Genomic DNA, 20,862 nt, shown 5'->3' with positions numbered 1-20,862 from the left:
AGAATAAAACAATAGCAAAAATCAATAAAACCAAGAGCTGGTTCTTTGAGAAAATAAACAAAATAGATAAGCCTCCAGCCAAACTTATTAGGAGAAAAAGAAAATCAACACATATCAACAGAATCAAAAACAAGAAAGGAAAAATCACAACAGACTCCACAGAAATACAAAGAATTATTAGAGACTACTATGAAAACCTACGTGCTAACAAGTTGGAAAACCTAGAAGAAATGGACAACTTCCTAGAAAAATATAACCTTCAAAGACTGACCAAGGAAGAAACACAAAATTTAAACAGACCAATTACCAGCAACGAAATTGAAGCGGTAATCAAAAAACTACCCAAGAACAAAACCCCCGGGCCAGATGGATTTACCTCGGAATTTTATCAGACATACAGAGAAGACATAATACCCATTCTCCTTAAAGTTTTCCAAAAAATAGAAGAGGAGGGAATACTCCCAAATTAATTCTAGGAAGCCAACATCACCCTCATACCAAAACCAGGCAAAGACCCCACCAACAAAGAAATTTACAGACCGATATCCCTGATGAACAAACATGCAAAAATACTCAACAAAATATTAGCAAACTGAATTCAAAAATATATCAAAAGGATCATACACCACTACCAAGTGGGGTTCATCCCAGGGATGCAAGGATGGTACAACATTAGAAAATCCATCAACATCATCCACCACATAAACAAAAAGAAGGACAAAAACCACATGATCATCTCCATAGATGCTGAAAAAGCATTCAACAAAATTCAACATCCATTCATGATAAAAACTCTCAGCAAAATGGGAATAGAGGGCAAGTACCTCAACATAATAAAGGCCATATATGATAAACCCACAGCTAACATCATACTTAACAGCGAGAAACTGAAAGCTTTTCCTCTGAGATCAGGAATAAGACAGGGATGCCCACTCTCCCCACTGTTATTTAACATAGTACTGGAGGTCCTAGCCACGGCAATTAGACAAAACAAAGAAATACAAGGAATCCAGATTGGTAAAGAAGAAGTTAAACTGTCACTGTTTGCAGATGACATGATACTGTACATAAAAAACCCTAAAGGTTCCAGTCCAAAACTACTAGAACTGATATTGGAATATAGCAAAGTTGCAGGATACAAAATTAATACACAGATATCTGTGGCTTTCCTATACACTATGAACCAATAGAAAGAGAAATCAGGAAAACAATTCCATTCACAGTTGCATCAAAAAGAATAAAGTACCTAGGAATAAACCTAACCAAGGAAGTGAAAGACCTATACCCTGAAAACTACAAGACACTCTTAAGAGAAATTAAAGAGGACACTAACAAATGGAAACTCATCCCATGCTCTTGGCTAGGAAGAATTAATATCGTCAAAATGGCCATCATGCCCAAAGCAATATACAGATTTGATGCAATCCCTATCAAATTACCAACAACATTCTTCAACGAACTGGAACAAATAGTTCAAAAATTCATATGGAAACACCAAAGATGCCGAATAGCAAAGCAATCCTGAGAAGGAAGAATAAAGTGGAGGGGATCTCACTCCCCAACTTCAAAGCCATAGTAATCAAGACAGTTTGGTACTGGCACAAGAACAGAGTCACAGACCAGTGAACAGAATAGAGACTCCAGATATTAACCCAAACATATATGGTCAATTAATATTTGATAAAGGAGCCATGGACATACAATGGGGAAATGACAGTCTCTTCAACAGATGGTGCTGGCAAAACTGGACAGCTACATGTAGGAGAATGAAACTGGACCATTGTCTAACCCCATATACAAAAGTAAATCTGAAATGGATTGAAGACCTGAATATAAGTCATGAAACCATAAAACTCTTAGAAAAAAACATAGGCAAAAATCTCTTGGACATAAACATGAGCGACTTCTTCATGAACATATCTCCCTGGGCAAGGAAAACAAAAGCAAAAATGAACAAGTGGGACTACATCAAGCTGAAAAGCTTCTGTACAGCAAAGGACACCATCAATAGAACAAAAAGGTACCCTACAGTATCTCCCTGGGCAAGGAAAACAAAAGCAAAAATGAACAAGTGGGACTACATCAAGCTGAAAAGCTTCTGTACAGCAAAGGACACCATCAATAGAACAAAAAGGTACCCTACAGTATGGGAAAACATATTCATAAATGACAGATCCGCTAAAGGCTTGACATCTAAAGTATATAAAGAGCTCACGTACCTCAACAAACAAAAAGCAAATAATCCAATTAAAAAATGGGCAGAGGAGCTGAGCAGACAGTTCTCCAAACAAGAAATTCAGATGGCCAACAGACACATGAAAAGATGCTCCACATCGCTAGTCATCAGAGAAATGCAAATTAAAACTACAATGAGATATCACCTCACACCAGTAAGGATGGCTACCATCCAAAAGACAAACAACAACAAATGTTGGCGAGGTTGTGGAGAAAGAGGAACCCTCCTACACTGCTGGTGGGAATGTAAATTAGTTCAACCATTGTGGAAAGCAGTATGGAGGTTCCTCAAAGTGCTCAAAATAGGCATACCATTTAACCCAGGAATTCTACTTCTAGGAATTTACCCTAAGAATGCAGCACTCCAGTTTGAAAAAGACAGATGCACCCCTATGTTTATCGCAGCACTATTTACAATAGCCAAGAAAAGGAAGCAACCTAAGTGTACATCAGTAGATGAATGGATAAAGATGTGGTACATATACACAATGGAATATTATTCAGCCATAAGAAGAAAACAAATCCTACCATTTGCAACATCATGGATGGAGCTAGAGGGTATTATGCTCAGTGAAATAAGCCAAGCAGAGAAAGACAAATACCAAATGATTTCATTCATATGTGGAGTATGAGAACAAAGAAAAACTGAAAGAGCAAAACAGCAGCAGTATCACAGAGCCCAAGAATGGACTAACAGTTACCAAAGGGAAAGGGACTGGGGAGGATGGAAGGGAGGGGAGGGATAAGAGCGGGGAAGAAGAAAGGGGGTATTACGATTAGCATGTATAATATGGGGTGGGGGAAATGGGAGGGCTGTGCAACACAGAAAGACAAGTAGTGATTCTACAACATCTTATTACACTGATGGACAGTGACTGTAATGGGGTTTGTGGGGGGGACTTCATGAAGGGAGGACCCTAGTAAACATAATGTTCTTCATGTAATTGTAGATTAATGATAACAACAAAAAAATACCAGCTAATAAATGAAAAAGGGATAATATTAAAAAATTGAGGAATTTGTTGTCAGTGGAACTGCCTTGCAATAAATGTTAAGAAGTTCTTTAGAGAAAAAAAACGATACAGGTCAATAACTCTGATCTACATAAAGAGAGCATCAGTGAAGGAATAGTGAATGTAAAATGAAAAGCTTCATTTTTCTTATTACTTGATCTAACAGTTAAGTTTTTTCAAAATAAGAGCAACACTGTATTCACCCATGTATGCTTGTGTGTGTCTGAATATGTCCAAGGGAAATGAGTGACAGCAATGATAGAGGGGATGAGTGAGGAATTAGGATTATTTTGTTATAAGGTACTCTTTCTACCCATGAAGTGATATAGTAGTACTTGTAAGTGGACTTAGGTTGTAAATTTATATTGCAAATTCTAGGGCATCCTTTTTGTGTGTGTGTGTTTCCTCTCCTTTATTCTCTACCCTAGTTTTTTTTACTTTTGGTATCATTAATCTACAATTACGAGGAACATTATGTTTACTAGACTCTCCCCCTTCACCACATCCTTTATTTTTATAAAGGTTACTAAAAGTGTAACTGATATGGCAAGAAAGGAAAGAAAATGTAGTTATGTAAAATGCCCAACTACATTTAAAAAATCAGGAAAGAGGAGGATAAAAATAGGAACAAAGAGGAAGAGCAAGGAATAGAAAACAGTAACAAATATAGTAGATATTAATCCAAATATATCAATAGTAACTTTGAGCATCAGTGGTCTAAGTGCACAAATCAAAAGATTGTCAGATATGATTAAAGAATAATACCCAACTATATGTTGTCTACATGAAACCCACTTTAATGGTAAAGACATATGTAGGTTAAAAGTAAATGGGTGGAGAAAAATATACCATGTTAACACGAATCAAAAGAAAGCAGTAGTAGCTATATTAATTTCAGATAGAGCAGACTTCAAGAAGTTGTCAGGATTACAGGCATTACATAATGATAAAGGGATCAATTCTCCAAAAAGACCTAATAAACCTTAGTGTGTATGCACTTAGCAGAGGATAAAATTGTGAGGCAAAACCTAGAATTTCAAAGAGAAATTAGGTGAATTTTCAAAGAAAATAGGTGAATCCACTATCATAGTTGGAGACTTTAACCCCTTCTCTCAGAAAGGGACAGATCCAGCAGGCAGAAAATCAGGAAGGACATAGCTGAACTCAACAGCACTATCAGTCAACTGGATAGAATCAATTCCTACAGACTACTTTATTCCAGAACAGAATACACATTCTTCTCAAGCTAATATGAACATTCCCCCAAGACAGAGCACATTCTGGGCCATAAAGCACACATGAAGAAAACTTCAAGGAATAGAAATCATACAATGTCGGCCCTCAGACCACAATGTAATTTAAATTACAAGTTAATAACAGAAAGATAACTGGAAAATCCCAAAGTATTTGGAAATTAAATAGTACACTTCAAATAACGCATGGGTCAAAAAAGAAATCTTGATAAATCTTAAAGTATTTTTAATTAGGTGAAAATACAACTTATCAAAATTTGTGGAATGCAGAAAAAGAAGTGCTTACAAGAACATTAAAACTCTGCTTTAAGGAACCAGGAAAAGAGGATGTTAAACCCAAAGTAAGCATTTAAAAATAATAAAAACAAAATCAATAGAAAAAAATCAATGAAACAAAAAAACTATCTTCTAACAAGACCAGTAGTATTGATAATGCTCTAGCCAGGCTAGGGAAAAAAGAAACTAATATTAGAAATGAGAAAGGAAACATCACTACAGATCCTAAGGACACTAAAAGGATAATAAAGTTATACTGTGAATACCTTTGTGCCCACATATTTTATATCCTAGATGAACAGACTAATTCTTTGAAAGACACTATTTGCCAAAACTAAAAAAGAAGAAATAGGTAATCTGAATAGGTTTATATCAAAGAAATTGAATCAACAATTAATAACCCTCCAAAACAGAAAACACAAGACCCAGAAGGGCTTACTGGCAAATTCTACCTAACTTTTAAGATTTTACACTAATTCTCTACAATCTCTTTCAAAGGACAGAAAAAGGGAATATTTCTAACTCAGTCTATAAAGCTAGCATTATCCTAATAATTACAAGAAATGAAAACTATAGACCAGTATCTCTCATAGATACATAAGTCCTCAATAAAACATTAGGAAACCAAATCGAAAATGTATTAAAATGAATTATACAGCACAAACAGTTGGGATTTATCCTAGACATGCAAGACTGGTTCAGCATTCAAAAATCAATGTAATCAATCACAACAGGCTAAAAAAAAAAAAATCACATGATCATATAAATAGATGCAGAAAAAATGCCTGACAAAATCTGACACTCATTCTTGATAAATTCTCAGTAAACAAGGAATAGAACTTCAACTTGATTTAAAAAAAAATCCTACAGCTAACATCATACTTAATGATGAGAAACATCAAGCTTTCCCACTAAGAGGAAGAAGGAAAGGATGTCCTCTCGCCACTGTATTTCAACATTGTACTGGAAGTGTTAGCTATGCAACAGGAAAAAGAAATAAAAGGCACACAGATTTGGAAGGAAGAAATAAAATTATTTTTGCAGATGACATGATTGGCTTTCTACAAAACCTGAAAGGAGTGACAAAAAAAAAAAAAAAAACCCTGGACCTAATAAACAATTATACCAAGGTTGAAGGATATACAGGGTTAATGTACAAAAGTCAATTCCTTTCCTATGTTCCAGCAATGAACAAGTGGTATTTGAAATAACAAACAATGTGATTTACATTAGTGCCCCCAAAACTGAAATGTTTAGGTATAAACTCAACAAGATATGCAGAAGATCTACATGAGGAAAATGACAAAATGATTAACAATCAAAATTAATAGAAGTTCCAAGCTCATGAACAGAAAGTTCAATATTGTCAAAGTGTCAGTTCTTCCCACCTTGCGCTATAGATTCAATGCGAGCCTGATCAAAACCCCAATAATCTATTTTGGGGATATCATCAAGCTATCTCTAAAGTTTATATGGAGAGGCAAAAGGGGAAAAGCCAACACACACAATACTGAAGAACAAGGTTGGAAGCCTGACACTACCTGACTTCAAGACTTACTATAAAGCTATAGTAACCAAGACAGTGTGGTACTGGTGAAAGAGTAGACAAATAGATCAATGGAACAGAATAGAGGGCCCAGAAATAAATCTGCACAGAAAAAAATAATGAAACCAAGAGCTGGTTCTTTGAGAAAATAAAAAAATACATAAACCAATAGCCAGACTTATCAAGAAAAAAAGAGAATCAACACAAACAGAACCAGAAATGAGAAAGGAAAAATCACTATGGAAACCACAGAAATACATAGAATTATTAGAGAATACTATGAAAAATGTTATGCTAACAAACTGGATAACCTAGAAGAAATGGAAAACTTTCTAGAAAAATACAACCTTCCAAGGCTGACCCAGGAAGAAACAGAAAATCTAAACAGACCAATTACCAGCAAAGAAATTGAATTGGTAATCAAAAAACTACCTAAGAACAAAACTCCTGGACCAGATGGCTTCACTGCTGAATTTTATCAAACATTTAGTGAAGACCTAATAACCATCCTCCTTAAAGTTTTCCAAAAAGTAGAAGAGGAGGGAATACTCCTCTTTTCCAAACTCATTCTATGAGGCCAGCATGACTAATACCAAAACCAGGCAAAGACACCACAAAAAAAGAAAATTACAGACCAATATCCCTGATGAACATATATGCAAAAATGCTCAACAAAATATTAGCAAACCAAATCCAAAAATACAGCAAAAAGATCATCATGATCAAGTAAGATTTATTCCAGGGATGCAAGGATGGTACAACATTAGAAAATCCATCAACATCATCCACCACATCAACAAAAAGGACAAAAACCACATGATCATCTCCATAGATGCCAAAAAAGCATTCGGGAAAATTCAACATCCATTCATGATAAAAACTCTCAACAAAATGGGTATAGAGGGCAAGTACCTCAACGTAATAAAGACCATATATGACAAACCCACAGCCAACATCATACTTAACAGCAAGAAGCTGAAAGCTTTTCCTTTAAGATCAGGAACAAGACAAGGATGCCCACTCTCCCCACTTTTATTCAACACAGTTCTGGAGGTCCTAGCCACGGCAATCAGACAATACAAAGAAATAAAAGGCATCCAGATTGGCAAGGAAGAAGTTAAGCTGTCCCTGTTTGCAGATGACATGATATTCTACATAAAAAACCCTAAAGAATCCACTCCAAAACTACTGGAACTAATATCTGAATTCAGCAAAGTTGCAGGATACAAAATTAATACACAGAAATCTGTTGCTTTCCTATACACTAACGAACTAACAGAAAGAGAAATTAGGGAAACAATTCCATTCACAATTGCATCAAAAAGAATAAAATACCTAGGAAGAAACCTAACCAAGGAAGTAAAAAACCTATACCCTGGAAGACACTTCTGAAAGAAATAAAAGAAAATACTAATAAATAGAAACATATCCCATGCTGGATAGGAAGAATTTATCTGTTGCAGTCAGGTACCACAAAAATGAGAAACCAAGTGAGAATGACATTTTAAGCAGAGGGCTTAGACTTCCTCTGTAGACTAAGCACCAAGCCAGTGCTCCCCTGTGCTTTTAAGTTACAGCAAGCAAAAAGACAGGCATCGATTAATGATTATAGGATGAGTTTTTTCATCAAGCTAAACAGTTGCAAGTTATCACCTCTAAAGTTTCTCTTATCTCTCATCAAGTCATCCGGCCATGTGAATCTCATGGTGTGTTCCTTATCCAGGTTTGCCTCAGAAAATATCAGGAGAACTGTTTGCAGTTCTTGTCACACTGCTCATAACTCACACCAGATTCCAAGACGCAGCACCTAATGTTCTTTTCTCTTAGATTAGTTTCGGCTATAGATTAAGCTTAAGCAGGAACTAAATTACAGCAAAGTTAACTTCTGGGTATCTACAATTGTCAAAATGGCCACACTGCCAAGAGCAATCTACAAATTCAATGCAATCCCTTTCAAAATACCAAACAGCATTCTTCAATGAACTAGAGCAAATAGTTCTGAAATTCATATGGAACCTCAAAAGACCTCAAATAGCCAGTAATCTTGAGAAGGAAAAATAAAGCTGGGGGATTACGCTCCCCAACTTCAAACTCTACTACAAAGCCACAGTAATCAAGACAATTTGGTACTGGCACAAGAACAGACCCATAGAATCAATGGAACAGTCTATAGAGGGCCCATATATAAACCCAAGCATATATGGTCAATTAATATAAGAAAAAGGAGCCATGGACATACAATGGGGAAATGACAGCCTCTTCAACTACTGGTGTGGGCAAAACTGGGTAACTACATGCAAGAGAATGCAACTCAATTATTGTCTAACACCATACACAAAACTAAACTCAAAATGGATCAAAGACCTGACTGTAAGTCATGAAACCATAAAACATAGGCAAAAATCTCTTGAATATAAACATAAGCAACTTTTTCCTGAATGTATCTTCTTGGGCAAGGGAAACTAAAGCAAAAATGAACAAATGGGACTACATCAGAGTAAAAAGCTTCTGTTCAGCAAAGGACACCATCAGCAGAACAAAAAGGCATCCTATAGTATGGGAGAATATATTCGTAAATGACATATCCCACAAGGGGTTAACATCCAAAATATATAAAGAACTCACATGCCTCAACACCCAAACGGCAAATAACCCTGTTAAAAAATGGACGAAAAATATGAACAGACGCTTCACCAAATAAGAAATTCAGATGGCCAACAGTTACATGAAAAGTTGCTCCTCATCGCTAATTATCAGGGAAATGCAAATTAAAACCACAATGAGATATCACCTCATCAGTTAGGATGGCCAACATCAAAAATACTAGGAACAAGAAATGCTGGTGAGGATGCAGAGAAAGGGGAACCCTCCTACACTGCTAGTGGGAATGTAAACTAGTTCAACCATTGTGGAAAGCAGTATGGATGTTCCTCAAAAAACTAAAAATAGAAATCCCATTTGACCCAGGAATTTACCTAAAGAAAACAACTCAGATTCAAGAAGACATATGCACCCCTATGTTTATTGCAGCACTATTTACGATAGCCAAGATATGGAAGCAACCTAAGTGTCCATCAGTAGATGAATGGATAAAGATGAGGTAGTACATATACATAATGGAATACTACTCAGCCATAAGAAAGAAACAAATCCTACCATTTGCAGCAACATGGACGGAGCTAGAGAGTATTATGTTCAGTGAAGTAAGTCAGGCAGAGACAAATACCAAATGATTTCCCTCATTTGTGGAGTACAGCAATGAAGCAAAACTGAAGGAACAAAATAGCAGCAGACTCACAGACTCTCAAGAAGGGACTAGTGGTTACCAAAGAGGAGGGATGGGGGAAGGTGGGTGGGATGGAGGGAAAGAGGATTGTCGAGTGTCATGATTAGTGCACATGGTGTGTGTGGGGTTATGGGGATGGCAGTGTAGCACAGAGAAGACAAGTAGGGACTCTGTGGCATCTTACTACACTGATGGACAGTGACTGCAAGGGTTATGGGTGGGGACTTGATAATAAGGGTGAATATTGTAACCACATTGTTTTTCTTGTGAAACCTTCATAAGTGTGTACCAATGATACTTTAATAAAAAAAATCTCAATGTGTTTGTTGTGTTTAGTACTGAGGAGGAAACTGACAAGCTGTTTCTAAAATGGATATAAATTAACAAACAGCCGAGAGCAGTCACAAGCTCTTGAATGACTAGGTGAAACAACTTGCTATACTATGTATTAAAACTTTTTTTTAGAGTAACAAAGAGAGTGTATATTGGCACAGAAAAGGCACAGTTAAGTCAAAATAAAAGTCCAGAAGTAGATATTTGCATATATCAACCCCTAATATATGAGAAGGCTTTTCAAAGCGGTAGGGAAAAGAAGTTCTTTTCAATAAACCGTGCTGGGACAACAAGTCAACCATAAAAAGCACAAAAATTTACCTCAGGCCACATGCCACAGTAGTAGGACGAATCTTCAATGTGAGAGAGGCAGTACTAAAATTGTAAAGGGGTAATATATGAAGAACCCGCTGCAGACTACTAAGGAAAATGTACAACAGACTTCAACACACACCTCAGTCACCAAAGATGAAAGCCCAATAGCCAGTAAACATACTGGCGTTCTCATATGCTGCCAATAGGAAAGTTAAAGTCTTTTTGAAGAACAAAATGGCAATATATATGAACATCTGAAAAGTGTTTAGCCTCATTTGATAATTGATATAAGGAAAATACTAATTAAAACTCAATGAGATAACATTATACAACCCAACAGATTAGTAAAAATTAAAAAGCCTATATACCCTTGGAGGAATGTGAATCAGTACAAAGATCTCTGGAAAATAGTTCAGCATGATCTAGCAAAGGTGCATCTAATACCCCCTGTGCCTCTGTGGTTCTGCTCATAGGTATATTTCCTTTTTAAAAAGGCGTATTCCAACATAAACATAAAGAGCAGCACTGTTTGTAATATCCCCAAATTAGAAACAACACAGATGTCTGGAGCAAAATGGAATAATGAATAATATACAATGGAATATGCAAACTGTAGCTACATACAATTATATGGATGAATCTTACAATGGTAACAAAAGGAACAAGTCTCAAATGTATACAATTTGATTCATACAAATTTCAAAAATGACCTAATATTGTTTATGATGTATATGGGTGTAAAACTGAAAAGAAAAGCAAAGAAATGAAGAGCAGGAATGGTGGTGAAGAGGAGAGGGGGGTTGTGACAGGACAGAGCATGTGGGGGACCTTCGGAGGCATTCTGGGAACACTGTCTCTACCTGGGTGGTCACTTCACAACTGTTTGAAACATATATGTGTGTCTGTGTCTGTGTCTGCTTATATATGTGCCACATGTACTTTCTTTATTCTACAATAAGAAAGTATAGAAATGGCCAGTAAATATGAAAAGACATTCAACCTCACTAGTAATTAGGAAAATGAAAATTAAAATAGTGATCATCTATCATGATTTACCTAAAATGTAAGACTGGTAAGACCCGTTTTTGCTGAGGTCGCAAACAGGCCTTCTCATACGCTGTCAGTAGAAAAATAAATTAGTAAAGCCTTTTTGGAGAACAATACAGCAACACATATAAAAGTGTAAAACCCATACATATCAATTCCAATTTTACATATCCTAATGAAAAAGCACATGTACTCAAAATATGTGTACAAAAATGATTACTGTTCACTACGGCATTGCTTGAAATAGTGGGAAAAAAGTGAATAAATCAATCCGGGAGTATTTCTGAGAAGTACTGTGATCTATACAATGGAATACTATGCAGCTATTAAAAATTAAATCTTACAAACTGACATGAAAAGATCTTAAAGACATTTAGTGAACAAAAGTAAGCCACAGAACAACACATATATATAGCATTATTCTGCTTTTAGAGTATAACTATGTACATATATTTATATAGACAGATATATGAAAAACAAACTACAAATTTATATTCTAACCAGTCAGCAGTGATTACCTCTGGGGCAGGGAGTGGCAAAGGGAGAAGCAAAGACAGCATTTTCACATCTTACTCTATATACACATCTATTATATGAATATTTTGTAAAAACATATCCATGGATTACTTGCATATTTTTAACAGGTGGTAATAGCAAAACAACTGTATTGTTATTTATTCACTCTAATGAGAACAGAACACATTTGGAAGTAAGTTGCTTTCAAAGCTAATTCTTTTGTTCCTGGAGGGCCCTGAGAGAGCCTATAGCTGTGTCACAGAGCTGTCAACCATCAACTGATGAGCCCTGGGTAGGATACTAAGTGAGTTGGTCCATCTTCAGGCTTACCTCGTGAACATATTTGCATACATTCTCATATCCCAGCTCATTGGCAGTAGCAATAATGTTTTCCCAAAGCACTTTGCTAATATAAATTCTGATGCTACACATCAAATCACAACCATAGCAAACTGTAGATGTGGCTGTCAAGATGCATGTTTAGATCTAAATTAGTAATCACACTCTTGGTGAGTGACTTTTGGAGTAAATAGTCTGGGTTCAGAAGGAAGAATTCAGACCCTCACTAAATTACAAAAAAGAGCTTTTCTCTTTCTTCTTCCTCCCCTCATTCCACCATAGCCCTTTCCAAATCAAACTATTTCCTATAAAAGCGGGAGGGAAACCTGATAGTGAATTATTTGGCAATGGCAGCCAATCAAAATAAAAAGCACTACTGTTTTGTTTATGAAGAAAAGTCAACTACATGCATACATTTTGGTGTGCACTTTATTTTTTATTGGAATCATATTCATGAGAAGGAAAACTACCAAAGTGTTCTTTACTCTTCTGAAGGCCAGGCCCTTGCCATGTCAGAGGAAGGCAAAATTAAAGCAGGAATGCTGCTGACATCCCTGTTTCCATATGCACACTGACAGGAGAGGAGCTGTCTAGGAAATGCCTTTTGATTGATGAACACAGACGGATCACACACATTAAGTACAAATGGAAATACATCAGCACATGTCAGTCATTAGCCTGGTCCTCTAGCATCACTGGCATGCATCTTTTCCAAAGAATCTCTTTTATTCAATGGTGTCAGCACTTGCTCTCAGTTATGCCCCTTATCAGCAAATACCTTTTTATTCCAGATTGGTGAACAAGCTAGGAATTTAATACATACAATATTGATGCTTTATTTCCATAAGTCACCAACAAGAGAATGAATTTAATTTTAATACATTTATTTTTGTGTGATTCTTAATAAAACACTTTCAAAACATTCTGTACATTCAAACCACTCAGAACTGCAATACATTCTGTAAATGTGATTTGTTGGGATGAGGTGCCAAGACGTCTCTGTACAAAGATGTACAATATGTACAGTCGCTGTAAGTGCAAGCTGTGCATAGCAGTCTACAACACTAATTCAGGCCAAGGCTTAGAAAACATTTCAACACAAAAGACTAAAGCTTGAAATTGCATTTGTTGTTGGGTTTTTTTCCCAGACAAATGATTACTTTATAAACAAATATATGTATATGTCGTATAGAAAGAAGTTTGACTCCTCAGCTCAGCCAGCACCATGCAGCTGGCTGGAGTTGCTGGCCTAGGCTTCTCTCCAGGGCGCCCTTTTGCCACACTCAATGGTCTCCTCATCACTGAACTGTGGCCGCCACTTTGGGTTGAACCACAGCGACACCAGGAGATTTAAATTTGGGGAGATAAAGGCCAAACTTGTTTTCAATACCAGCAAAAGTGGCTGTGGCAAGTCTGTATCCACCGATGTGATCAGGATTAGCGGGAGGAAGGTCTGCAATGCGTGACTTAGGCGTTGGTTCTGAGCCAGAGGGTTTGCTGTTGACAGGAAAAGGCCAAAGCCAGCAGTTAGCAGGATGAGGACTGAGGAGGACGGCGCGACAGAACATTTTCAGTCCGACCCACGTGCCACAAAGAAGGGTGTCGACTATTTCCTTGTCATCTACGCTGCATTAGTCATGATTTACAGCTGCTTTGAAAGCAACACATTCACACATTTGATTGAGACTGAAATGGCCTCAATTTCAATGCTTGTATGCAATTATATACAAACAAATCAGAAATAGGTCAGAAAAAAGTACACTTAAATATTAACACTCTCTGGGAAGTAAGGTTATGGATGATTTTTGTACTTTTCTGTTTTCCATGTTTTCAGCACTGATCATAAATTCATCATAAAAAGTTTACATTGTATTTTATTTTGACAATTTTAAAACCTAAGTTTTGAAACTGTAGACTCATAAAGGTCATTACAAAAATTATCTAAAGAGAAATAGGTGCAATTCTTACTTTTACAGAAGTGAAAGCACAGAAAAGCCTGGAAAAGTGTAAGATTGTTATTCTTTCTTTGCAAAAGTCCCTCTACTTCACGGTTCAACAGCTAATTCCCTACTTGGTCTTTAAGCAGGAAAGCAGTTGACAGAATTCTGAGGTGAAGACTCAGGATATGGCATCTGATCTGCTGAAGAGCTGATAACTGCTTGCTTTGGATACAACCTCCCCCACCCAGCACACTCAACAGGTGATTCCTCGACTTTCCAGCACAAGTTCCCAGTGGCCTAATTGCTGGCCTAGATCTCTCCAGTGATTATGTCCATGGGCATGACCTCTCTTTGAAACTCTCTTTTTATTATTTCTAAGAACATCTACACCTCTCTAATAATAAAGTATGATGCATAAAGAGATCTTGGTGGTGTGAAAGGTGATTGAATCTTCGAAAAAGAGTTCACAGAAGTGTTCTTAACACAAATTTACATGATTTCTGGTGAAAAGGCCATATAATAAAATCCAAATAATAAAGATCTGAATCCATGAAGTTTAGTGTTTTCTTAATCTAACAAAGACAATTATTTACATAACCTTTTAGTTTGCTACCTGCTTAAACTTTCCCCAAGTAGCTGCTTAATAATGTGGATGAAGCTACCCTGTTGGGGTCTTACCCCCATCACCAAAGCTTCTCAAGCCCCCCATTTGTTTTACATGCATCGGTCCTGTAGGATTTCTAAGAGTCCCCAAAATGCCTCTGCAAGCCAAACAGACTTGTTTTGGTTTTGGTGCTTTCTCTATAAAGGAGTTGAAAAGATGCACTTACAGGCCTCCAAAATCAATGTAAAACCACCGCTGGAGAAGTTCGTAGGTGACCAGAGTAACTCCAAACTGGGGAGAGGACCGAAACACTCGAGCTGAAAAAGAGGGACAGGAGTCGGGGTGCTTAGCACCAGGATGGCTGGGCAAAGAAAGATGCCTAGTGCGTCTAGGGAGCAGGCCCCTGACAGCAGCCAGCCACTCCATACAGCCTCAGCCCTACCTGCAGTCCCTTTCCAAAATGCGGAGGGCCCTTCTTCCCGTAGAATCTTCCTGAAACAGTCAATGACACCACTGTACGTCGTCTGGCCTGCACGGGCAGCCACTTGCAGTCTTGTCTTGATGACGTCGGCCGGGGTCACCAAAGAAGCAGCAGGCACACCTTTCAGGAGAATGACACATTTAATTCATCCAGCATAAGGGCAGAAATACTGGTAATGTCAAAAAATACAATTAGCAACTTAAACCACTTTAACTCAAAGCTTCTTAAATAGATGTCTGTGCGCTAATGGAAAAAGCAATGTATAAGACTATGAGCTGATTCAGCGTGGTCAGGGCAAAATTCTCTTCCCACTCTGAATTAGGGGACTTACACTGTATGAACTCAAAGAACTGTCACAGTAAAAAAAAAATGGTGCAGAATTACTAAGACAATTCCCACATGTTCCCCTTTAGGTTTCAATTATTTTAGCTCCTTTTTTCCTTAAATAAGATACAAGTGTTTTCATGTGTAATAAGAAATGAGGATAATGTCAACTTAATGAGTTGCTAAATATATCTGAAACCAGACTAGTGTTTTTTGCTGATTCTTCTCACCTTACTGTGTGAGGTGAACGTCATATACACTCACCTGTTTGAGGGGCTAACTTAAAAGCTGACTGTGACTCCTTCCAGACATGCTTACAAGACAAAGCTCACTACAACTGGAGCAGAGGCGGCCAGGCAACCAGGTGAGAAACAATAGGAGAACAGACCATCAAAAGGCTTTACTGTTCATCCCCTCTCCTGGAGCTCCCCTGGGGTCATGGTGAGACTGAGCAGCAGCAAAGCACACAGGATGGATTTTGCAACCAAGGAGCAAGACAATCTTCCTCAGGGGGAAGAAATTCAGTTTGGCTCAAGCATCACCAAAGCATCACCAGGCAGACGGAGCTGGCAGGCTCGTGGGGGCTCTGTTAGAGAACAATGCAAACATCCCCCCTCCACACAGCCCTGCACCTTTCTTGGAAGAAACTAGGTAAACTGTCTGCCTTTGGAATGTCTATTAGCAAAGCTTTCCTGATAAAAAAAATTAGAGGAATTCATATGTCATTCTGAAAACTGGTATCAGATACCTTGGGCAAGAAGTTGGTACTGGCAGTTGCATGGAGATGTTTACCTGGTTCCATCGAACACTGGTAAAATGCGTGTCCATGATTGAACCGGTTTGGGCTCTTTTTTGCTACTGAATGAACAGCACAGAGAGATTGAAGGGAAAATCTCATGGCCCCCATTTAAAACTGGGAGACTTTGGTGAGGACTGGAAAAGGGCTGGAAGAGCACATACTGCTTAGATTGGAGCAGGTAGTTTTACTGGCTTCCACATGTACAGCTGACTGAAGTTACAAACACCAGAAGATGAGGGATTTGCCAGACCCTAAATTAGGGCTCAAAGTTCCCTGGAAGAGTATCTTATCACAAGTCACTCCCTGTCTTCATCAATGACACCAACGTGGTCTGCCCCAACACACTCAGAACGAAGGGCTCCTGCCACCCCACAAATGCCACACTTCAGGAAGGGCTCAGGTCACCCTCCTGCGTTTGGCCACCGCACCAGAAGGAAGCCAGTGGGAGCCATGGGCAGCACCAGGAGCCTGGGCAGGCACTTGCCCTGAACTGCTGGAGGTGACGCTTGGGTTTGTGTGCACGCCTTCCGTTCCCCCTGCTGACTAACTGCAGTAGAGAGCCAACACGCACTTTCCATCCCCTGCCGTTTAGGAGCCAAGGATGCCTGGCCCTCCCATTCTACCTCAAGTCAGCTCCTTCACAACTCTAGAAGAAGGCTAGACCTGTGAGATCAGAAAGAAGCATCTTAGGACCTTTCTGCATTTTTTAGGCTCCTCTTTCTGATAAAATCTCTTCAGTGCTTAATCTGGTATCTTAGACCAAATGAAGGTTTTCATTTTTTCCACTGACATTTATTGAGTGTCTATTATTACTATACTGCGGAGGGAAAACAAGGATGAATGGAATGAGACTCCTGCCCTGGAGCGGCCAGTCTAGTAAGGGGATAAAACTTATGCAAACAACAATTACCAAAAGACAAAAAGGGTTAAGGGACAGAGAAGAGATCCAGTCGAGCACTAGGCAGTTTGCTGGGGAAGTATGACTTCCTTTGGTCTAATAAGGATGATGGTAGAAGGAACAGGGACGGTTTCATGAAGAAAAGTCAATTTTGAGCCAAATCATGTAGATTGCAATATACAGAAAGAGAAACTGAGGGCATGCTAGACTGGTGCATCAGCATGAGATACAACAAAGCAACTGATATGATGAAGAATTCTTCCATCTTAGTGCTTAGCTTGGCTGCACCCTAGTCTCCAGGCGTACAGGAGGGTTAAGAAACATGTCAGTGACGACAGCCCAATTTAGACGGGCACATCTAGTTTGCCTCCAAGTTGCTAAGCTGCACTAAGCTGTTTATCCACATTATGCAAAAAATTAACTCTCATCAGAATTACAGCACACCCCACAAAAGAGAAAAAGTGATCATATTTAAACTAAAGTCAGATATAAACAATAACCCTTAAGGGGAAAAATACATAGAGAGTCTGTACTTCTTAAAGAGAACAGGGGGCAGGGAGTTTAAACAAATGAGAGTTACCTGCCATGGCTCCAGCTGCAAGGAGATTCACACCTCCCACGTGTCCATTTTCATCAGCCAGAAGTAGCTTGCAATGAGCATAAACAGGAAAATAGATCGCAGAGAAGGGAATGTCTCGGAGGAAACACGCTTTGGCACCCTGTCACAAGTGAGAAAATAGTGCAAAGCACTTGTGTAAACAGGATGTGAATGCTCACAAGGGACCCTTGGGGACAAGCCTGAGGTGTCGCTCAAACAACATTGGGACTGAGGTGGAGGGGAAATGAGGAGACCCAATGAGCCATCAGGGAACCCACGTGGCTCAAAGTTTGGGAAAGGCCGGGGTATCCTGGTGGTGTTAACTATGTAATGATGTCAGTCTGACAACTAAGAATTTTGTGGCATTCCCAGTATCAATTCAGTTTTTAAGGTTAATAAAAATTCAATTCTCAAACTTCCAGGCTGCTTGTTCTGTTTGGCCTTGATGGGCGTGAAGGGGAAGAGGCATGGGTGGACTTGGAAACCTAATGTTCATAGCTTGATTCCAAAGCAACCAGCAAGGGCAGCTCCCACCACCACCCAATCACCAATCCAACCTACATCGCTTTAGCAGCGCTGAAGCGCCAGGTGAAAGTTACAGGCAGCGGCTGTGGGAATGGAAGGTGACTGTCCTCAGGCAGGGGAAAAAGGACCCACCAATCTTCTTTCTTCTCATTCCCCATGTTCTAAACAGCTGAGGACCAGGAGGAACCCAGACCAAAAGCCTCCGCAAGAGGTTTCTCCGGGAGTGGAAAGCCACCCAGGGACAGCTCGTCTCAGTGACCCAGGGCTCAACAGACGCCGTCCTCAGCTCGGTCGGCACCCCCCCCACCCGCCCCACCCCACCGGCCTGCCCAGGGCATCAGCTCACGGCGACTACGCCACCCTTGGCGCACTTGTTTCCCTAATGGCTTTATGTTTTAAAAGACAAACTCAAACATTAAATAAAATTCCAGGGACTCTCTGCAAGATGATACAGAGAGAAACACTAATGAGTTTAGCTCTGAAAGAGAAGTCCAAAAGGACAGACACTGGGGGCTGCGGGAAGGGCGTGTGCACCAAACGCTCTCGAGACAGACATCGTTGGTTTACTCGTCTCCTAAAGGCCCTGGAGCTCTGTGATTCTACAGAATTTCTGATTTCTAACGTGCAGCTACAGAAGCCAATTTACACATTTCTGCAATGGTGGATAGATAAGTAAATGAGATGCTGTGGAACCACAGTTGTCCATAACAGCTAAATTTACTTATTCCTCTTGTATACCAGGCAAAAGAATAGAAAGAAATACCCTTCCTTGTTTAAGAAAAATAATAGGCTTCTGCTCCATTACATCTGATCTATAATGATGGGAGTTTAAGTATACATGCAGGGAAGGAATCTGTTGACTGGCATTTTGCTAAAGTACAGTACACTCTGGCTTTTTTTTTTTTAATGGAATTCATTATTGACAAATCCCACCACTTAACTTCTTAAAGACCTGAATGCTACCAAACTCTACTACTGTTTCACTGTGGTCAAATAATTAAGACAAAGGGAAACTCCTACTGAGGAAGACAACAATAGAAATAACTCAGACACAACATAAACATAAGACTGTTTTAAAGCCCTCAACCAGCCCAGGGAGAACACCAAAGAAAGTTTTCCCAAACCCGCCGTCAAATAAAAGGCTGTGAGCCCGAAGCCAGGGTGCCTGCAGTGCTGGCCTCCCTGCCGCCAGCTTCACGAAAGCCTGAAGCCAATAATAACAGGAGAGCATGTGCGGATACCCCACTGCCTCTAATAAAGTATCCTGATTTTTTCTTTTTGTTCGATTTTCCTACCCAGGGACTACCCTGCTGAACAAATTGCTTTTCCACTTGTGGGGGAAGTGTAGTTTCCACATCCTTTCACATTTCTTGTGAGTACATCACAACTTTTCTATGGAGGTAACACCAGGGAAATCTACCCACCTTATACAGACCAAAAAGTCCCAGGTCCCTCAGCACGTTCAGGGCGCTGACCCTGGGTCCTGTGGTGATCTCTCCTGCTACCTGCAGGCGAATCTTCACTATCTCCAGGGGGTTAGTAAAGATGACCTGAGAGCCGCCAGCCTGCAGGCAGAGGAGGACAGACGGAAGCAGATCTGCAAATCAGAGCCAGACTGGTAGTGCAGCAGAGAAACACTCAGAGAAGCCCCCACATCACATGTCTTCCTATTTTGGGGGGACGGGAGTCTGGTGCTTTGGCTGATGCTGGTGGGGCCCACAGGGACGGTCCCAACCTCTGTCTCAAGGCATTCTATGTTTGGGTTTGTTTCTATTTGTAATGTCAAGAGTGTTTCTCAGACCAGCCTTTCCAGGGTCAACCCAGCATATCCAAAATGGCAAAACTAATAAACACATTTGGAAAACAGAAGTGGAGCCAGATGTGGCAGTCAGAACTCCCCAGTGAAAGGAGATACACAGTAGAAGACTGGATGTTCTTTCACAAGCTGGAGCTAAGATTCAGACCTACAGCAGTTTCTTTCCTCTTAGCAAGCATACTCTTTAGCAGAGCCACTTGCTTCCACTTCCTTAAATTATACAGCAATTAACACAACTTTGCCCCAGTGAGGTACCTTAACTCTGAGGGGAAAGTCTCTTCTGGTTCAAATTCTAAAATGTATTATCCTGAGCAGAACTCCAAGACAGATACACATCTACTCCCACACAAAAGGAGAGAATTTAAAAAGACAATTTCAGTATCATTTCAAGACAAAACCAGAAAAACTTCCACACAGAACTGGGAAATGGAACATCTAGTTTCCGTGAGTACACCACCAGCAAATCAAAGTCACACTCCACACTCTCTAGTCGTGAGTGAAGGAGATTTGAATTTGGATAATGAGGTTGTATTTGCATCTGAAACCTGTTAACTAGTAGGGGGAGGGCGGAGGTGGGGCGGGGGGAGGAACACTCAGCGAAACTGCTACCAACTCCTTTTGGTTTCTGTAAGAAAGAAGAAAATGTGTTTGTATATGTGTACATGGATATATAAGAAACACATTTTAAAAAACATATATATCCTCATAAAGTGAAAAA

General features: G+C 39.3%; 1 protein-coding gene across 2 annotated transcripts in view; it reads right to left on the bottom strand.

Moving 5' to 3' along the window:
• Positions 1-13,022: 13,022 nt before the first annotated feature.
• SLC25A12 (solute carrier family 25 member 12) overlaps positions 13,023-20,862 on the bottom strand; it is a 91,048-nt gene continuing 83,208 nt past the window's right edge. For both annotated transcript variants that reach the window (XM_036879124.2, XM_036879125.2), the window contains 5 exons: positions 19,753-19,893; positions 17,786-17,924; positions 15,146-15,304; positions 14,930-15,020; positions 13,023-13,656 (listed from right to left, as the gene is read on the bottom strand). In XM_036879124.2, the coding sequence (XP_036735019.1) occupies positions 13,458-13,656; positions 14,930-15,020; positions 15,146-15,304; positions 17,786-17,924; positions 19,753-19,893 (729 nt within the window). In that variant the 3' untranslated portion in view covers positions 13,023-13,457. The remainder of the gene's footprint in view (positions 13,657-14,929; positions 15,021-15,145; positions 15,305-17,785; positions 17,925-19,752; positions 19,894-20,862) is intronic.

Source organism: Manis pentadactyla, chromosome 6 (genome assembly GCF_030020395.1).
Source record: "Manis pentadactyla isolate mManPen7 chromosome 6, mManPen7.hap1, whole genome shotgun sequence".
Lineage (NCBI taxonomy): Eukaryota > Metazoa > Chordata > Mammalia > Pholidota > Manidae > Manis > Manis pentadactyla.
The sequence above is the reverse complement of the archived record's forward strand: the minus strand, read 5'-3'. Positions and strand labels throughout refer to the sequence as shown.